We start from the raw sequence: 19,197 nt of genomic DNA, 5'->3' as shown, positions 1-19,197 counted from the left end.
TCCGATTGAAAATTTGAATTCAAAAGTGAAATTTAAAATTTAAATTCGAATCACAGAAATTGTTATACTTTGAGAAATATACATAAACCTTGCGATACAATATTCACGATTGTTGTGTTAGCTGTTTCAGTGTTTCGGAACGAAGTTCAAAAATAGCATGTCCTCAAATAGCATGATCGATTTCGGTTCTTCGTATCGGCAGGAAAATGTGCCCATTGCTTTATTAAATATCAATAAAGGCGGATTCACTGTCAAAACAATTTAACGTGAATCCTCTACGGCGTGGGTTTTCATCAAACTCGTACGAATCCGTTGCAATCAATTCGCAATCTCATTCGGTAATGGAAAACAATGTAAGTCGGACATTAAACGTTTGCAAAATATCCTGTAATTTATGTAACATTCAGCATTGTTTCACATTTCATTCGAGTCGTCTGTTCGAGAAATTAATCTTTTTCACAACGTGCAATAATAATTTGCCTAAATTTTGTATATATATTAAATTAGATTGATATATATATAGGGTGGCCTATTTCACTATCGATAATTTGTAATTTTCTTTACCATAGGAGAAGAGAAATTTGTCAAGTATACGAGATTTATGATGAACAATTTAATTACATTCAACAAAATGAAACTTCAAGCACCTCGAGAAATAGTAAACCAATAATGCAAGAATTGTATGTAAAAGTTAATGTAAAGCCATGTAACTCTCTATGTGGAGTTCTTTCCGTTTTAGGATCCATAGAAAATATTTTTTTCCATTGTAGATAAAAGTTGAAAATTTTGAATGTAAGATAAAAACAGGAACAAATGATAGGATTACAGGAACAAATTATCGCGGGAGTTATTGAAATATCAATACAATAGTTTCGTCCAGCGAAGTAAGGCTAAAAACGATTCACTATCCACTTATTTCATTATAAACTGTAATGTCCGCATCGGTCGATCAATGTTTCATGCGAAAACCACCGTCGTGCTTCAGCGCTTCGATTATTTATGAACTCCTCGTGTCTACGTCGAGTACGTGTACCTACTGTCTGTCTGTAGGTTGCTGAACTACCGTCGCTTTTTCTAATTTTGAACTTCTTCTCTGTGTTTTTCTTCCTTTGTATCGTAGAATCGCCACTTATCGAGTATTTTGTTTTTAATCTTGGAAACGATGCACTTTTCTTTGCAGATTATTGAAAACAGTGAAATGTGTGTTCTTGAAATCGAAATGGAGTATCTTTGTCGAAATATATTCGTTAAATTATTATATTTCTAGATTGGTAGTAAGTGTATGCTTGTGTAATACCTTAGTAGGGTAAAAATTAAAGGGTAAGAATGAAAATAAAAATATGAAAATTTTTTTAATTTTTGTGTAATAGCTGTATGATAAAATCCAGGTGACACTTTTCCTCATATTAATTTTTTATTAAGAACCAAGAATTAAATACATTACTCATTCCTTGCGTGATACATTGTATTGTTCATGGAGATGAATGCTTTACCTAAACGAAGTGTTAACTGGACAGTAAATCTTAAACTGCGTCTTCGCTTTAAGTGCGGAAAAGGACTTCTAACTTGGGATGAGTTCGGTCTCGCTGTTTCTATAGGTGTAAGTACATGCAGGTGAATGTATAGGGTGGTCTATTCCACTATCGATAATTTGTAATTTTCTTAATCATGGCGAAGAAAAATTTTATTATATTTAACAAAATATTTTTCTATTATGTACCACTTTGTTAAATAAACTTCTCGTGTTTATGTATAATGTACTCATATAAAATTGCGTTAGAATTATCAAATCTGAATATTAATTATTTATTAAAACATTTTCTTTTTTTCAAAATTTACATTCACCACTTAATATTTTGAAAAAGATAAAGATTTTCGAAAATTCTTTAGAAGCACAATGTAGGACATCAAAAACCACACAACTTTGAATATAACTTTTTTTCCATATATCCTACGATTTCTTAAATATTCACGATAATATGAAAACTCACAATTTTTTTAAGAGAGTGTTTCCACCCCTGGGGCAGTTTCATTGCGAAACAAAAAATGCTTTCGTTATTAACGTCAATTAAACTACATTTCTGCGAAGTTTCAAATTTTTTCGTATTCTCGGGTTACTGAACTTAAAAGGACACAGCATTCATGCGATCAAATTTAAACGAACTTAAATTTCATGCTCAAAGAAAACACTTTCTAAGCGGAAACGATCAAGAACATGTGGGGTTGTTTTAATTGACGAAAGAGTATACTAGAAGGCGATCCTGCTCTTAGGGATTTTTCCGATACGAACATCGATCGATATGATTTTCCCCGTCTAGTAGAGCGGGGTGTTCATGTTCTTCTTCGCGCGTATAAGAGTGTGTCCGAAAAGACAATACGTATTCCGATATATGTATACATTCTTCTTTAATAAATAGGGTTTGCATTAACCCTTTGCACTCGAGAGGCGACTAAAAAGCAACATTATATTTACCATTAGAGGCAACTCTAAGGATGATATTTTCTAAGACAGCAGGTCTATGGACCTCCGTGGATTGTTCACTACATGTTCAGAGATCTCAGCAGTGAAATAATTTGAAAGAACCAACTTCTAATAAAAACATTAGTTTTAAAAAATTACATTAATTTTTGCTACTTCCTTATAGAAAAAAGGGCCTTCGAGTGCGAAGGGTTAATGTTATACGTGTGTAGAAAAGATTATTATATCCCTTCCGCCACCTGATCCACAGAACAGATGACTAACAGTTTCGCAAGAAACGTTCTAACTGTCCTTCCCAATTCGGAGTACACCCTGTATACACGCGCACAGTAGTTTTTCCAAGACTTAGCCGGACGTGCAAGGGGCAGGGATGAGAAAAGTGACAGCGATGCCGAGCAACGGATACAGATTGCTCTTGTTAGCCGCGTAGTTAGCAGCTCGTGCAGTTGTTTAGCAAACTTTCTACGGAGTCCCCTTCCAAGCCCAATCCTGTAGGTCCCCGTAGTTAATAGAGTCATTTTTCCGAGCTGCCTGCGGCGAGCCCACTCGTTAAATACGTCTTCCAGCTCCGGCACGTTAAAGATTAGCCAATTACAATTGAATTATTGCACCCTACCGGCCGTCTCTGTAATTTATCTGTTGGAGTTTATTCGCGAGAAAGTGGGAATGATTAAGCTCGTAACGTACTACGCGATACGAGGTATTATATCAGCCTGTTTCCCGTTTAACCCGACTTGAAGCAATAATTCTCCCATTGTAAACGATTATGGTGGAAGTTAGGGAAACTTGAGTGACTGGCTTTATGGAAACGTTATAGCAAAGTGGGTTTCACTGATGAGTTTGTGCGAAAGATAATATATCATGTGTAGGTGTAGTGAAGACGTAATGGTAAATAATAAATTGACGCGCTTATTTTACAACAACAAAAAAGTATGCATTATCATGGTTTAGAATGGAAGTTTCAAATAGAAATTTCGTTATTTAAATGTTTTTCCTCTAAAATATTTTCATTAATTCTCTGTCCTATATCTATTCTATTATATATTATTCAATTTTCGAAAAGTATTTATATCAATCATCCAATGCATTCAGTTTTTACAGTTCTTATAAAAAATGCATGTTTCTAAATTTAGTTGTAAAAAATTACCTTCTTATACAATAGTAACACTTGCGTTTTGTGTTATTAGGTTGATACGAATGAAACATTATTTTATTAAATAGAACTTTAGAAACTTCAGATACATTGTGTTTCTTCAAAAAATAGTGCATTTAATCAAAATAATTTCCACACAATTCCATGCAATTTTCACAACGATTAACTAGTTTCATTATCCAAAATATAAAAAAATCATTAGTCTTTCAATTAAAAACTTCTTCGAATGCTACTTTTACAGTGTCGTCATTTTGGAATAATTTATCTGTTGAAAAATTGTTCAGTTGTTTGAAGAAATAGTAGTCTGTTGGGGAAAGGTCTAATGAATAGCAAAGTTTCGTATTTTTTTTTACCGTGGATTGTTTTCAACAATTTTTCTTAAAACTTTATTATCGACGGCCTTATCTGGCCTTCCTTTTTGCTCATTTCCAATGAAAAGTTAAAGTTGAATTTTACCTTATAACCTTCTTTAAATGCTAAGTTTATATTTTCAGCAGTTTTTATCGTAATTTCTCTAAATTTAAACTTATATAAAAATATTACACGAATATCCAGATTACGTCAGATAATACTGTCCAAACAACGCTATTATGAATTTTTTTATTATTACATACACGTGTACTACAGGAAATACCTTCTTCTTGACTATTGTGTATAAAAATTTACGATCGAATAAAATTTAATATATGGTACCGCTAATTTCAGCTAATTTCAAACCTAATATCTAGCGTTATTTGTAAAGCCGACTTTGAAATGTCTTCGTCTTTCGCAATGATGAACAAACCAGTGAAAATACGGTTCGATTGTTGCACGACTGAGAGTATAAACTTCGTAATTCTTTGCAATCGACAGTGATATAGCTGACATTCTGGCCAAATATTCATTAAAGTTTTTCACCGCTCTATCCGTCATTCTATGATGCAATCGACTTTTATCTATTATGCAGAATGCTTCGTATTGAAAAAGAGTAAACCGTCATTGTCAAAATGAAATAAAGTGCATAAATAAAATAGGCAGGTCAGAATGCTAAGGTGAATGGGACACAACTCGATGCAATTGAGCAAAACATACACATTCATGACTATATAATGCGTGCAGTTCTATTTTCCATTGCGTTTCGGCAATCGAATACAACCTCGAGCTTCAAAATAAAGGCGATAAAGAATTCAACACGGGAGAATACGGAATACAAGGGAAATTGACTATTTTGTTCAATTTTACCATATCAATCATCAAAATGTTAACGATAAAAATAATTTTTAGATTTCTCCTTTCAATCTTTGCGCTCTGCAATATTTAAACGTTTCGATAAGAGGAGAGTGCAAAATGAATAAATATTCCGGCTGAATGCTTGAGGGAAAAGATTTAAAAATATAAATGTTTATGACAGTTTTGAAGGGAGAAATTTGAAAAAATCAACGTGTAATTAAATATCGAACCTTCAATTTTTCACTTGAAATTTATTTTCTTAAATATCAGAATTGTCAGTGGATATATACAATTATTGCTTTGTAATATCAACTTATAAATGATCATTTGCCAGCACGCTTGAATTCCTTTATTTTACGAATTTACAATATTCGAATTACGATCTTTTGTAGAAAAATTGATATTATATCATTTGTTCATTTGTCAGAATGTATACAAAAATTCTCGATTATTTTTGTATTCGTTGTTTACATTTAATGCAAAGAAAATTCCAACGACATTTATAACTCTAAACCAGAATTCTTGAAACGTAGTAGATGTCAATAAATTTTAGTAGATTTCAAACGGTTTCAATAGATATTAGTAGAATGCAGTAGATTTTAATAGAATCCAGCATATTTCAACATATTTAGTAGATTTTGGTAAATTTCATCAAAATTTAATAAATTTCAGTAGACTCAAGTCCGCTTCACATTCGATAAGCCCAATTTTTATAAACAGGAGTGTATATAAAATTATACATGTTTCTAAATAATTTTAAATTGGCAGCATAAACCAAGTCCAAGTATCCCACTTTTAACTTGTGCACAATCTTGTTCGTAAGCTCTCTTCAATAAATAATAAACAAGACTTTTGAAAACATACAAACGTACTTGAGATAAAATTCGACACCTAAATCACGTTCAACAAAATCTTCCGCGAAGCAACAAAATTTACAAAAAGAATACAATATTCATATCTGTCGTTTCTAATCTTTGTTTACACCGCTGTAATTCCTAACAGACGAACGAATGCAGCAGCATCGATGAGGAATGAAAAACGACGTTAGTGTACGATTAAAAGGACGGATACTCGGTTCTAAAAGCAGCGCCGTTCTCGGACTGGGCGGCCAACGGATATCGCAAATTGGGACAATTACGTTATTTCCGTCCGATAACCTACATCGCGAAGTAGTCTGACGCATGAATAAATCAATTCTTCCAGAAAATCTGACGTCTGACACGAAAACCAGCAGACTGTACGAATTATCACTTGCATGGCGGAGTACCGTCTGTCTAGAGTTAGAGTAACCGTTTGGGGGTAAAAGGGAATATTATCCCCGTTCGCGGAGCGCGGCGACGCGCGTTCCGATCAAATTCGATTTCACTTGCGACACAGACGAGATCCGAATCCGCAACGAGACTCATCTTTATTGATTTAGAAACGATTCAAATTTATAACACACCCGATATTTACCTGCAGGAAGCTGTGCCACGGTGTGTACCGTGACGCGTTACCAGTCGCCGCGGCTTTATTCGATACCCGCTTGCCAATAATTGATGCCATTCATGGGATAACGCAATTAACGGTGTATTATTGATGGGAGCCGAGCGAAACGCCGCATGTCGTATTGTAAATTACCATTCGATAAATGCACGGAGATTGCGACATGAAATATTGCGATACGCGAGATTGCGGTACAAAGTAGCTGGCCGCGCCGCTTGCCAATGTATCGCTGTGTTCACCGGTATGTAGGTACTTACACAGGTACGTTAATATGTATGTATACGTGTAAATAGATAGGTTGGTGTATTCTTGTTGCAATACGGATACGTGACAGGATAAAAACTTGCGATGAACCCCGTATGCTTGGTTTTATTTACTTCATAGAGGTACGAGATGTTTATCCCTTTTCGCTACGAAGCACATGTATACAGGGTATACTTGTTGTTTTCGATCAAATTTTGTCGGTGTGTTCTATGGGTATGAGTAAGAACAAAATGTTATGTAAAGACAGATCGTATGAAGGTATGTTGAAAAGTTATAAGAAGAATAGGAGGATGTGCTGAAACTTCCCATTCAGCATTCTTTACTTTTTCACGAGTCGGAAAAGCAATGTGATGCGTTGCCGTGCAAAAGTACATCCTTCCTGTTAACAAGCTCCGGTTAAATATCGAAACAAATGAAAGATACAAAGAGTGAGAAACTTCGATAGATGAAACCTTCCACTGATATCAATCTTGTGCGTTAGATTTGCGATCTACTATAGGAAATTCGGTTTGAGTTGCTCGCTGACACGAACTTTCTCCGGTACCTAATGTCGGGTTCACAGGGACCAGATCTGTTCGACGAGTTTGCTGCAATTCCACACTGTCGGCGAACATGGTTCGCGATCTATTCGCAAACTGCTCGCGAACACCAGTGTGGACCCGGCTGAATAGTTACTCGAATATGTGTAGGATTACCACATGCCCCGGTTCTCAACCCTTGTTCCGGTGTCTCGGTTGGTTTACAAATAAGTCCCGGTTTTCTGATTTCTTGATTTTTGAAGTGACTTGGTTTTTAGAGAGCTCGAAAGCGTACGGTATTGTATGAACAAATTAAGAATAATAAAACATTTCATAAGAAAGTTTTATCTACAGAAAAGTAAGACTTGGCTCCCAAATAGATTGTTGCTACACTTTTAATTACTATTTTATTTTTCATTTTACTTTTGTACTTGCCCCGGTTTGGTGATGAAAAAATATGGTCACCCTGTATATGTAGTTTGTTAAATGTCTGAAAAGACAACATCAAAGATCTCAATTACTACAAAGAAAAAATGTTTCAGTTAAGTTGCTCCTAATTTTTCTCATATTTTCCACAAAATTAAAAAACGACGCATACGAGTTATGTATATCATTGCATTTTTCCACTCTAACGGCAGATATTAAAGAAGGAGACTTTTGTCATTGAAAGATAAAGCTATCTTTTGAACAATAAGTCTCTATGCAATTGAAATCATTTTGCAATGAATATTTGAACGCAACGTCACGTAAATAAATATTTGTTTGTATTTCACAACATCGTCAGAATGATACCTACTTTGTAGAGTTCACGAGAGTAGTTGAAACGAATTTTCAAAGCCGCGTACACTTGTTAGACACGCTTTGTTGCAACCGCGGGTGTTTGTTGCATTTGCGGGAGACGTAAGCGTCGCGTGGCTCTTTTTACGGCACTCAAACTATCTCGCACCACCTCATCGTATATCTAAATAATCAATTTACTGCTGGCCATAATCGTAACCACGAGTTAGCGAGTTTATGTCAGCCAAGCCACCGTAACTACGTGGCTTCGTGAAGCATAAATATTATGGAACATTTCGTATAAAGCAACAGAGTTCCGAGTTATTCTCTTTTCCTTCCTCCAATTTGTCTTCAGGCTTTAGTTCCTTCCCTTTTCTACTTTCGTTCATTTACCCGAATATCGTTATTCTCTTTTACCTTCGATAACATTTCTTGTTTGTCGCGTATGTAAGTAAGTACTTACATGTTCTGCCTTATTAATATTTGGCGACGTGCTGTTTAATGGTTTATGTATCGACGCCTTCGATGGCTCGTTTTATAGGAAAGATCTAACTTGTAAATACGAAGTGCTATCGAAAAGAAACCGGACTGGTTTGCAATAAACATTTTATTAATCAACCAACCTAAATTTGTCTTCCGTCACCTTCGAAATAACAAAGTCGATCCCATTGGTTCACAGACCAATGACTTATTTTATGAAAAATAGTCTGAATTGTACGGCGATACATAATCTTATATTTCCCATATTTTATTTAAACAGTCTTAATATCATTATAATTGAATAATTTTTCTCAATATTTGCTCAGTCCCAATCTTTTTTCATAGTGATTAATTGCACACATAACCAGTAATTGTCACGTACTATTTATTTTTTTCAGTTCTTTTTTTCTACTTGTCTTTTACTTTGTAGTATAAAGATGAAATTAGGAATTCAATCTGCACACTCAGTACCACATTAATTATTAAATTCCTTGTAGCGTTAGATCAATCGTGGTTAATATTGTATTAATGATGTTTCCATTAAATTCATTTGCTAATTCAGCTAAGCATTTCTATATTCTCTGATGAGATATAATATAAAATTTAACTTGATAATTAATTCAAAGCTAACGGAAGGAATTTTTACTATATTATTACGTTTCACTGGAATTATAACGATCTAAAGAAAATGTGTGAACGATGTTGCAATGTACTTACGTTATGCCTCGGTGACCAGGAATTGCACATAATGGAGGCATCCTCCAATATACGACTCTGAAAAACGAAAACGTCTAGTTTTTAAATGTTCCATTTTCCTCGACACTTTTGTGTCCTTCCTTTCTCTCAAAAGTATTAACCTATTTATAGCGAAAAACCGTTAGTTTTGGAGATATTTTAATTTCAATGTCTACTGTTCTGAAGGACTATTATTATACAATCACACTGTGCAATATACATATATTGAGATTAAAATATCTTCTGAACTAATGATTTTTCGATATAAATAGGTTAATACTCTGAGATGCATCGATTAATGCATAAAAAATTATATGATTCTATTTAAAAAAGTAATATTGACCTTCATGTGTTCTTCACGCGTCCACATAGAGGCAAACTGACTATACTAAATTAGTTCTTTCTTGAAAACGAACAAATTCTATTTGAAATATTTATTTCAATAACGAACAGTTCTGGTTTTCTCCATTTTATTTCTACTTTAATTTTGCTGATTTTCTCAAAGAAATTTACACGAAACTAAATTAAAGTCAGAAGTATGTACATGTAATTTCCTTTCTTATAGATTACTTTCTGAGAAAAATTACATAAATTCCACACATCCGTTCTCGTTCGAAATTAAAGGATATTGCATCCAGATACGTCCGAACGTCCTTTTAGACGTTTCAAGTGTCACTGAACTCCTAGAAATAGGTGTCGACTGTTTAGAAACCCAGTCGAAAATGGAAAGCTGGGAAAATTTTACAACGTGACGCTTTGACCCCGATAGTCTGTCTAGACTAGACGCTTTAAATATTAATTACTTATGAAACGATCTTTTACCATCGTTTCATATATGTACTGTACAAGATATTTCTGTAGATTCTCAAAGAGTTACTTGCAACGGAAAGTTTTATTTTATACAAGTGTCATGAATAAAGAGAGAAATCGTTAAATATTCTTTTTCTTTTTCGAAGTATAAGCAAACATTGGCGTTCGCTGCAAAATTGAAAGAAAATTGTGTCCGAACAAAATTTTGTATTATTTCAGTAACAAAAAGCATTTCTTTAATGAATTACGATTGTAATTGTTATCTTGTAATACTTGTATAATATTATCTAAACTTTTATTTAGGACAAGGATGGTAACTTTGATTAATTACTTGTAAAATAAATATGATGCATAACGATAGTAAAATTTGAATCACAGAAATTATTTAGTTATTACATTAAAAAAAAGGAAAAAATTTTTTTCTTTTTTTGATTGAATTGTGAGAAAAATCAACAATACTTTACTCAACCAGAGTTAGAAACGCAGAAATTATTCAACTTTTCCCCAAAAAACAAAGAACTTCCAAAGTAAATAGGTACTATTTCAAAGGATTAAGATTCAATTAAGATTAAGTTATATTTAAAGAGACGAGGCTATATTTTTCCTGTAACTAGAATATTTATACGATTTCCTCAAACACGTCTAAGGTAAATATTTGCGCCTAATTCATGGCTAATTTTTTGCCAATAACATTTGTACTAATTTTTAAAAAAATATTTCAAACCTGTCTTCCCTTTGTATTCCATCAGATGTCAATAATTGTACTCAAGTTTATGCAACAATTTATCAGAATTATCATGAAATTCCTCTTGCAAATAAATGGAAAAAATTGAAGGTAAAGATCAGATTCTGAAATTAAAGATTTTTAAAAATACTCAAAGATTCGTAATTTACACAGAGAAAAGGAAATGAAAAATTCTTACGCGACCGTGCGTTTACGTGCGCAACGGCAGTCGTGGACGAATTCTCTGCGGTCCGACTGATAATTCATACGGCGAAATATTTCTCCGAGTTGACAGAAATCTGTGCATATCGGCGTGGTTTATCTGTCAACGGGGCTTAATATTCCTCTGGCCTGCATATTTTATTCCCGGCAATCGCGTAATATGTATATTTAAAACGCGCCACTAAGATTGACAGAATCGGGCCATTCTGGCGTCGCGACGTCGCCGTCACAAATTAAATGAGTCATTTTAAGAACCGCGCGGAACTAGGTAATTCAATATCGTTCTCATTAAAGCGTCGGCCAATTCTGAGTTCGATCGGTGCCGATGACAATGATCGCGTCATTATAGAAGTTGCGGCTAATACGAACATTTCGTTGTTGTTGTAACGACAGTCTTCATTAACCGAGCAGAATTTTCAAATTCCCCACACCTTTCAGCGTCGTCGTTTCATGGATATTTCACGCGATCTTGTTGCTATGCGTGTACTAATCAAATATACATACGCCTCTATGTCACGTATACATACATGACGAATTACAGTCTTCTTGGCACATTTGATTACTTATTTATTCGGAACTTGTTAGGGAATTAAGTTTTTTAAATCATGTATAATTTTGTTGATACAAGTTTATCAAGTAATTTAATAATTAGTGAAAGAACACTTGTGTATCAGCAATTTTTTGAGAAATATTAAACAGTGGTTTCTTGAGGGATTTAATTTTTTTATTACAATTCTTACTGATAAAAACATTGAATTATTATTACTACTTTTTTTTTACACAAAATGTTAAAAAGAATTGATATTCTACATATATTCAAATGAAAAACTTTTTCTCTTCGTCGTATAAATATAATATTTTACACCACTTTCTACTGAAAACAATGTATTACAACAAAATTTCCTTGCAATTATGTTTTTTAACCCTTCGCACTTGGTGGTCTTTTTGCTATTGGAAAGATTGCAAATCTTCGTTGAAATTTTTTGAAACTAACGTAGATATAAACTATACTATTTTATTTCAATATTCAACGTATTCTCTATTTCACTATGGTGATCAAATTTATGAAGGCCCATAGATCTGCTCTCTGTTTTGATTAATTATTTAATGTCGCTTCTCAGTCGCCTCTCGATTGCAAAGGGTTAATAATGATCTTCCATTGCCAATAAAAAAAGGGCAGATACAATTCAAAGATTCAGTGCTTTATCTAATTTGAACGAGTAATTTAATAGCCATTCTAATTTGCTCGCAACCACAACGTTCACACCTCTCCGATGGCACATAAACATTCTCTGTTTAACGGATTAACAGGCTGCTTAGGCCTGAGAACATTATTTGTATTTCTTTATCGGTTATGCATACATATTTATTATTCCACATTGTTTCATACATGCATCGATGAAATCTAAAATAGTGCCACGCTAATTATTCAACGTACGAGAACAATTCTTATACAGGGTGAACCGTGTAACGTGATCACTTTAAATTATTTTATTGTTAGTGGGCTGATCGAAATTTTTTTTCTGTGAAACATATGGTTCAAGGGGGCCTTTAAAATGATTCAGGTACGTTGTTTTCGAAATTTTCAAAGTCGCCTTCAGATTCTTTCTTCTGGTCTTCAGAGTCGAATTCAAGAATGGATTGCTAAAAATTCACTTCTATTTATTTGGTCAGTAATTCTTTTTAATTAATGGCAAGTATTTTTTTAAATAAATAGTCAGCAAAAGTGAATATTTTGGTCAGTATAAATAATTAATTTTCAGTATTAAATCGCATTTTGTCAGTTTTCCTTTATTTGGTCGGTATTAATTTGTTTTCTGGTCAATAAAATTTAAATATTTCGTTAGGTTAGGTTAAATTAGGATATTTTATTATACACACTGATCATTCATTTAAAATACTGACCCAATAAATACCAGCCATAAAAGTTTAAAATTGAGGCACTCTTTGAACCATATTACGCGGGACGACAAAAATTTCGACCGGTTTTCTAACAACAGAATAATCTAAGGTGATCATGTTTTCGACGGTTCGCCCTGTACATGCGAGAACAATGGTATACCTGTACGTTTACGTTTACAAGCGGTGGTGTCACAAACATTGTTTCTCTAATTTTCAACGAGACGTATCAAATGGACTCTGTGCATACATGCATGACACGTGAATTCGCGTGCACGTACCTTTAACTCTTGCAGGTGTGTCATCAATCAACGCGTGCGCAAGTGTAGTCTGTGCATAGAGATACATCGTGTGTACTTTGCTGGAAGCTGTACATAGTGTATCAAGTGCAAATACAAAGCTCGGACAACATCGATGACGTGCACACGCGCAGCTCACCCCTACTAGGCACACACACGTGACCAGAGACACATGGGAATTCAGAAATTTGTCATTGTTGCACGTCGATTAGAACGTCGCATGAATTTTTCTTTCGCGTGTTTTACGTTTACAACGAAACTATACAGCTGACCCTTTCGGGGATTTTGATGAAATTTGGAGGGCTGAATCTAGAGGTCGAAAAACGATATTCTGTAGAATATTTCATTCGAATGAGCAGTTTGGAATGTGGGATCTCTTTGTTAGCTTGTGAAGTTGATTTAGAATTCATTTATACAAGCTGCGTAAGAAAGAAAAACATTCATGGTAGCTAAACTTTTGGGGTCACAAAGGTGGAGTCACTCAAGGACCCTGATATACAGGTTGCAGCCGAAAGTATTGTACAAGCAGGCAAAAGGTGATTTCTTGTGCACAAATAAATAAAATATGTGGAATAAAATTTGTTCATCCGAGGCTTAATTTTTGAGAAAATCTTTTTTTGAAAATTTTTGAAAATCTGTAGCGTACGTTTGTATACAACGTCTACGCGAGTTTTACGAGTTACTAGGTTCAAGAAAGCACAAGGACAAAATTTTATCAATAGTATCTTATTACATCGATTAAAGAATTGTTGAAACTAGTGTCCTCGTGTAAACGTATGCAACGGATTTTCAAACCAGATTTTCTCAAAAACTAAGCCTCGGATGAACAAATTTTATTCTACATTTATTACTTATTTTTGCATGAGAAATAACTTCCTGCCTCTTGTATAATACTTTTTGCCGCACCCTGTATAATTTTTTGGTGCCATTCGATGACTAATGGAAATACATTTTCCTATGTGCTTTTGGCCAGCTTTTCATATAAAATAAAGTGCACCGGGCCTTACACGATAAATAAACATTTTTGGCAAGTGAAACTCACGAGTCTTAAGCAGTGGACTCTTCAGGTTCAATAGGAACATCGTTACGACAAAAATACTGTAATACAAACTAACGTAACAATAAAAAACACATTTAAAGAACGTCGATCATTGAAAAGTGGATTACAAAAGTATATATTTTTAATTTTCCTGTTCGAATACGGGAATGTTGCAGTATTTATTTCGAGAATAAAATAGTAACGATGAGAAAAAATACCTAACTATAGAATGGTGATATGCAGTAACAACGACTGTTGTCTGTAATTATCGTTAAATGGAAACTGGAACGTTATAAAGTTTATCCTTCGAAATCCTATGTGAAATTAGCCATTCAACGGAAGAGAATTGTTGAAGTCAATACTGTTAAAGAGTGAGATATGCAGTGATAGATTTGTTATTCTAAATTCATTTCGTCGAGACTCAGTAATAAGTGATCAACCCTCGTTAGTAATTTCAAATATGTTCATCATCATTTGGCTTGATAAAAAATCGATACTATTCTAGAGGTGAGTAAAATTATGTCGGGTAAGGTAATTTTAAATATAATTCTCGGAAGGAGCTCTGTCTCAGACGGTATTATTAAGCTATACATAACGATACAAATTCGATTCCTATAATGTAGCACACATCATACATATTTCTGTAACTGAAATAACGTTTTCAGTTTTCCACGTTCTACATAAGATTGTTAAAATCGAAAAGTGGTAATTTATTAAAATTTAAGTTGCAATTATCTTGCGATAAATGATCGATTTCTATGAAACTTTAATGCAAGACTATTTTTAACACCACTTTTATGAAATATTACTCATGAATAACTAATTTTGTCTTTTATGAAATATTTACAATTTTGACAATGTATCATGCGGTATACCTCCCATATTTTTTTAATCGATACTTCTCGAAACGCATACACGCCGCCGAGAGGTCAATGAACTTGTTATTCCATTTAGTACAATTTATCTACAGCATCAAAATTATTAATAATACAGATTTTGATAAAATTTTGCAGACAGCTAAAAGATCCAAAAATATTAGACACGTATTTTTTTCAGCTGCCAATATTCATGTTTAAGGGGTGAAATTATCCTGCAAACTTGCGGGCTAGAAAACTGTTAATTAGAATATCGCGAAACCAAACAGACGTAGGGGAAAATGTTAATTATGGATTCTGTCTGCTTCTTCACGAGGTATAATGTAAACAAAATTTGGATAAGATTATAGATGGTACATAATGCTTTTCGACAAAATTTGTCAATTCAAATTACAAATGAATCTCACACATACATTTCTTCCCCAATTTTCGAAAATTGCTATGAAGTGGGAAAAGTCGATACTTGCTCGTCACTTTATTTGACTTCTTATGGAGTTCGACAAATCAATTAAATCGTGAAAATCACAATTCCAGAATTTAAAAAATTACCTCTTTCTCAGTATTTTCTTTGGGGCTTCCTGCATATGCCTGTAAATCATTTTTGCTTTGCACCAATAGCGAATAAAATAAAGCAACGTAAATATCGTTTATCTACTGCCCTCTCTATTTAAATTACACAATATCCACTGAATAAATTCGAACGAGATATACACAGAGACATTTTTTCGACCGAGTAGGTATATACTGAGCGGAAAAAGGAGAGAAATCTTTTCAACCGTCGTTTATCAACGTTATTACGAGCATTTCAATTTCCCGTAGCATTTCGGATTCTCGTTCCATATGTACATACTGGAGTTTGTGTATGGAACGGTTACAAGGATGTGTCAGTGCGCTTCCTGCCAGGGTGTATCGGTTGGAGGCATAAAGCGCGGTGTGTGCACCCTCACAACGTCGCACGCGCGCGACCTCGATGCCACGTGTACAGGGTGTACGCGTATCCAGTTCCGAGACGAAACACATTGGGGCGACTCTCGCGCGGGCAAACAGCCGCAGTCGAAACAGTTTGCCCGGCTAATTGATTTTCCTTGGTATCCTCGATTCGGCGTAACGGGTGCATGCAACGCGCTGCAACCGGCGGCCGATATACGAAGGCAAGCGCACACGCTCTATGGTGCATGCGCGCGCGCGTGCATCGACAAATCCAATCGGATACCGTCGTTTGATTATCAAGCAGGCTGCGCTCGGCCGATTGTAAATCAACCGCAAAACTCCACGCCACGGAATTATACGGGACATCGTGGATCGTTTCGACGATCGATCGATGCCATGTATTGCGGCCTTTGCACAGTACGATGTTCGAGATGCGCGTTTGGAAATGCACGGTATATTTGTCATTTAGCGGATCGGTAGAGGAAAGATGAAATCATCGGGTGAATAGAGTTGCTCGGTAGATTTGCTTTATGTATTGTCACATGCGTAACAGACGCCGCTTGGGTTGTTCGGCCGTACCGACGAGCCGAACAATAACATCGGTATTTTCTATAGACAGCACCTTCAAAAAAGCGAGGTCTTAGCCGGCATGGGCAAATTACTTTATTACAACAAAAATTCGACGACTCTCACACCTGGACACCACATGCCCTAAGGCAATAAAACAGACCTTCGACATCACCAATTTCAGACAAGCAATATAACAAATGTAAGAACAAATTCCCCACTTTCACACCACCAGCAGACACACCCCAAACACACCGAAAAAACCAATCACCATACACTTCCACCACCTACGACAGTTTTCACACCATCAATCACAACACACGCATAGTTTATAAAATAGCGAACACTACACAACACGACACACAATTTTCCTATCAGTAAGCCTAGACATTTCGCGCTCTGTTCACGTTCATTAACAAATACAGTATATTCTCCACAAGTGTCAGACCGCAAGAAAGCTAAACCTGACACTCGTAGAGTTAGGGACTACGTTTTCGAGCCTCGCGCCCGCCTTTGTAGTCTGCCGAACGTAGACAAGGACAGCGAATAAAAGATAAGCATGAAACCTGTGTCGAGGCAACCAAGCGATTTAAATATCAACTTTTGAAATTTTTCTTAACATATTGATGAGATTTTTCTGATGAAAATGACATAAAACACGACATAATTTGAACAACATTTACTTATTTAACACATTCCCTGTCACGCCAGATTTACAGGTTGCTGTCAGGCGGCCACAAGAAAATACATTTTAAGCATGGGATTATAGTATTATGCTTTATAATTTTTTTTTCAATTGAAAATAATGTCTAGCTAGCTATGACGTTCAAAACTTTTAGTTGACAACATTTATCTTATGTTAATTATTCTAAACATTTGAGGCACTCCAGTCACTGATGACCACCATGGCCATATCGAGGAAACAATCTAATGTTAATACTTATTGAGTGGTTAATTTAATTTCATAATATATAGCTTTGGATGAATTACAAAAACAAATAGCTAAGAAATTACATTATATACCTGTACACATTATCCGTCGAATGTAGAGGGAGAGTCACCGTTTGGTTGCCAATTGTTTATCACATAGAGTCGGCCTACCTCCAAGTAAAAAAAAAAAGAAAAGGAACGGTCGATTCCACAAGTGTCAGTAAAATGTAGGGTCGATTCGACAAGTGTCAGTAAAATGTAGGGTCGATTCGACAAGTGTCAGTAAAATGTAGGGTCGATTCCAGTAGTGACAGTACAATATCGTTTAAATGCAATGGAAGTTTACTTGTGTTTTTCTGAATTTCAAAAATTCAGGCAGAATTGTAAATATTATACTGTCTCGCAACGTAAATTTAAGTAAATTAGGTTGAACTGCACAGAAAAAACAAACGAACGCAGCATAACGTGTAGTTATAATTGTTATAACATGTAAATAGAGCGATAAATTTAGTATAAATATAGAAAACGTATAATATAATTTATTTCATGGTATTGTAACAAGCAAACGTTGAATACATTTTTCATTCGTGTAAGAAGAATTATTTAACACGATAAATTTAGCTGTACTATGGTTATTTTTAATCTACGACCACAGGTCAACCTGATTTTTAATCCCTACGAAATTAATTTAACCACGAGTAAGTAACGAGAACGCTAAAACCTATGTTTCCATTGAAGAATATTGTAAAAACGTATAAATTGTTATATGCAATGTTATAACAAATTGTCGGAAGTATAAATTTTTAATAAAATTGTGAAAATTGATAAATTATACCGTGTTACGATATCGGAAATCTCCCGCGAAAATCTCCCGCGAAAATTTCCCGCCTGACCTAACCGACGATTTTGCTAATGACTTTGGGGAGAGGGTACCGCAGGTATATAAGGACCCGCCGATGTCCCGCGAAATCATTTACCCTTTATACTGGGCCCTAGACACTTCGCGGCGTATTTTGACCTGAAGGTTCTGAGATGTGAATAGAGTGGTCGGGGGCTACTAGCTAGTCTATGTCCACCCTGTACACACTCAGCCTTCTTGTAACACTTGTATACATTAGAATCAATTAGAATTTCTATTACTAATTATTAAACAAATTTTAACAATTACCGGCACTCGCTAGGCACGTAATATCAGACTTTAAATACTCGACTTCGAACTTCGGTTTAGTCATAATTCTATTAATGTTATAATAACGTATAATTTATTAATTTTCACAATTTTATTATTAATTTATACTTCCAAAAATTTGTTAAAACATTACATATTATTATTTATACATTTTTGCAAGTTTCTTTGACAAATAAGTACGTTTCAACGATCTTATTACTTTCTCGTTGTGAAATCAAGTTCGGAGGATTAAAAATCAGGTTGACCCTTGGTCGTAAATTTAAAATAGCCATAGTGAAGGTGAAATTATTATTTTAAATAAATGTTTCTATACGAATTAAGAATCTATTCAACGTTTGTTTGTTGCAATACCGTGAAATAAATTGTATTATATATTTTCTCAGTTTAGACTGAATTTAAAGTTCGTAAGGATTAGAAATCAGGTTGACCTGTGGTCGTAGATTAAAAATAGCCATAGTGAAGGTAAAATTATTACGTTAAATAATTGTTTTTATACGAATTAAATATTGATTCAACGTTTATTTGTTGCAATACCGTGAAATAAATTGTATTATATATTTTTTCTGTTTACACTAAATTTAAAGTTCTGTTTACATGTTATAACAATTAGAAT

At 34.5% G+C, this 19,197-nt stretch overlaps 1 protein-coding gene across 1 annotated transcript in view; it reads right to left on the bottom strand.

Moving 5' to 3' along the window:
* The window catches only part of LOC108574514 (inhibitory POU protein), a 77,569-nt gene that overhangs the window by 11,727 nt on the left and 46,645 nt on the right, over positions 1-19,197 (bottom strand). The window contains 1 exon segment of the mRNA XM_017937123.1: positions 9,083-9,139. Coding sequence (XP_017792612.1) covers positions 9,083-9,139 — 57 coding nt within the window.

The sequence above is a fragment of the Habropoda laboriosa genome, unplaced genomic scaffold (assembly GCF_001263275.1).
Source record: "Habropoda laboriosa isolate 0110345459 unplaced genomic scaffold, ASM126327v1 scaffold193, whole genome shotgun sequence".
Lineage (NCBI taxonomy): Eukaryota > Metazoa > Arthropoda > Insecta > Hymenoptera > Apidae > Habropoda > Habropoda laboriosa.
This window is presented reverse-complemented; position numbering and strand designations above follow the sequence as displayed.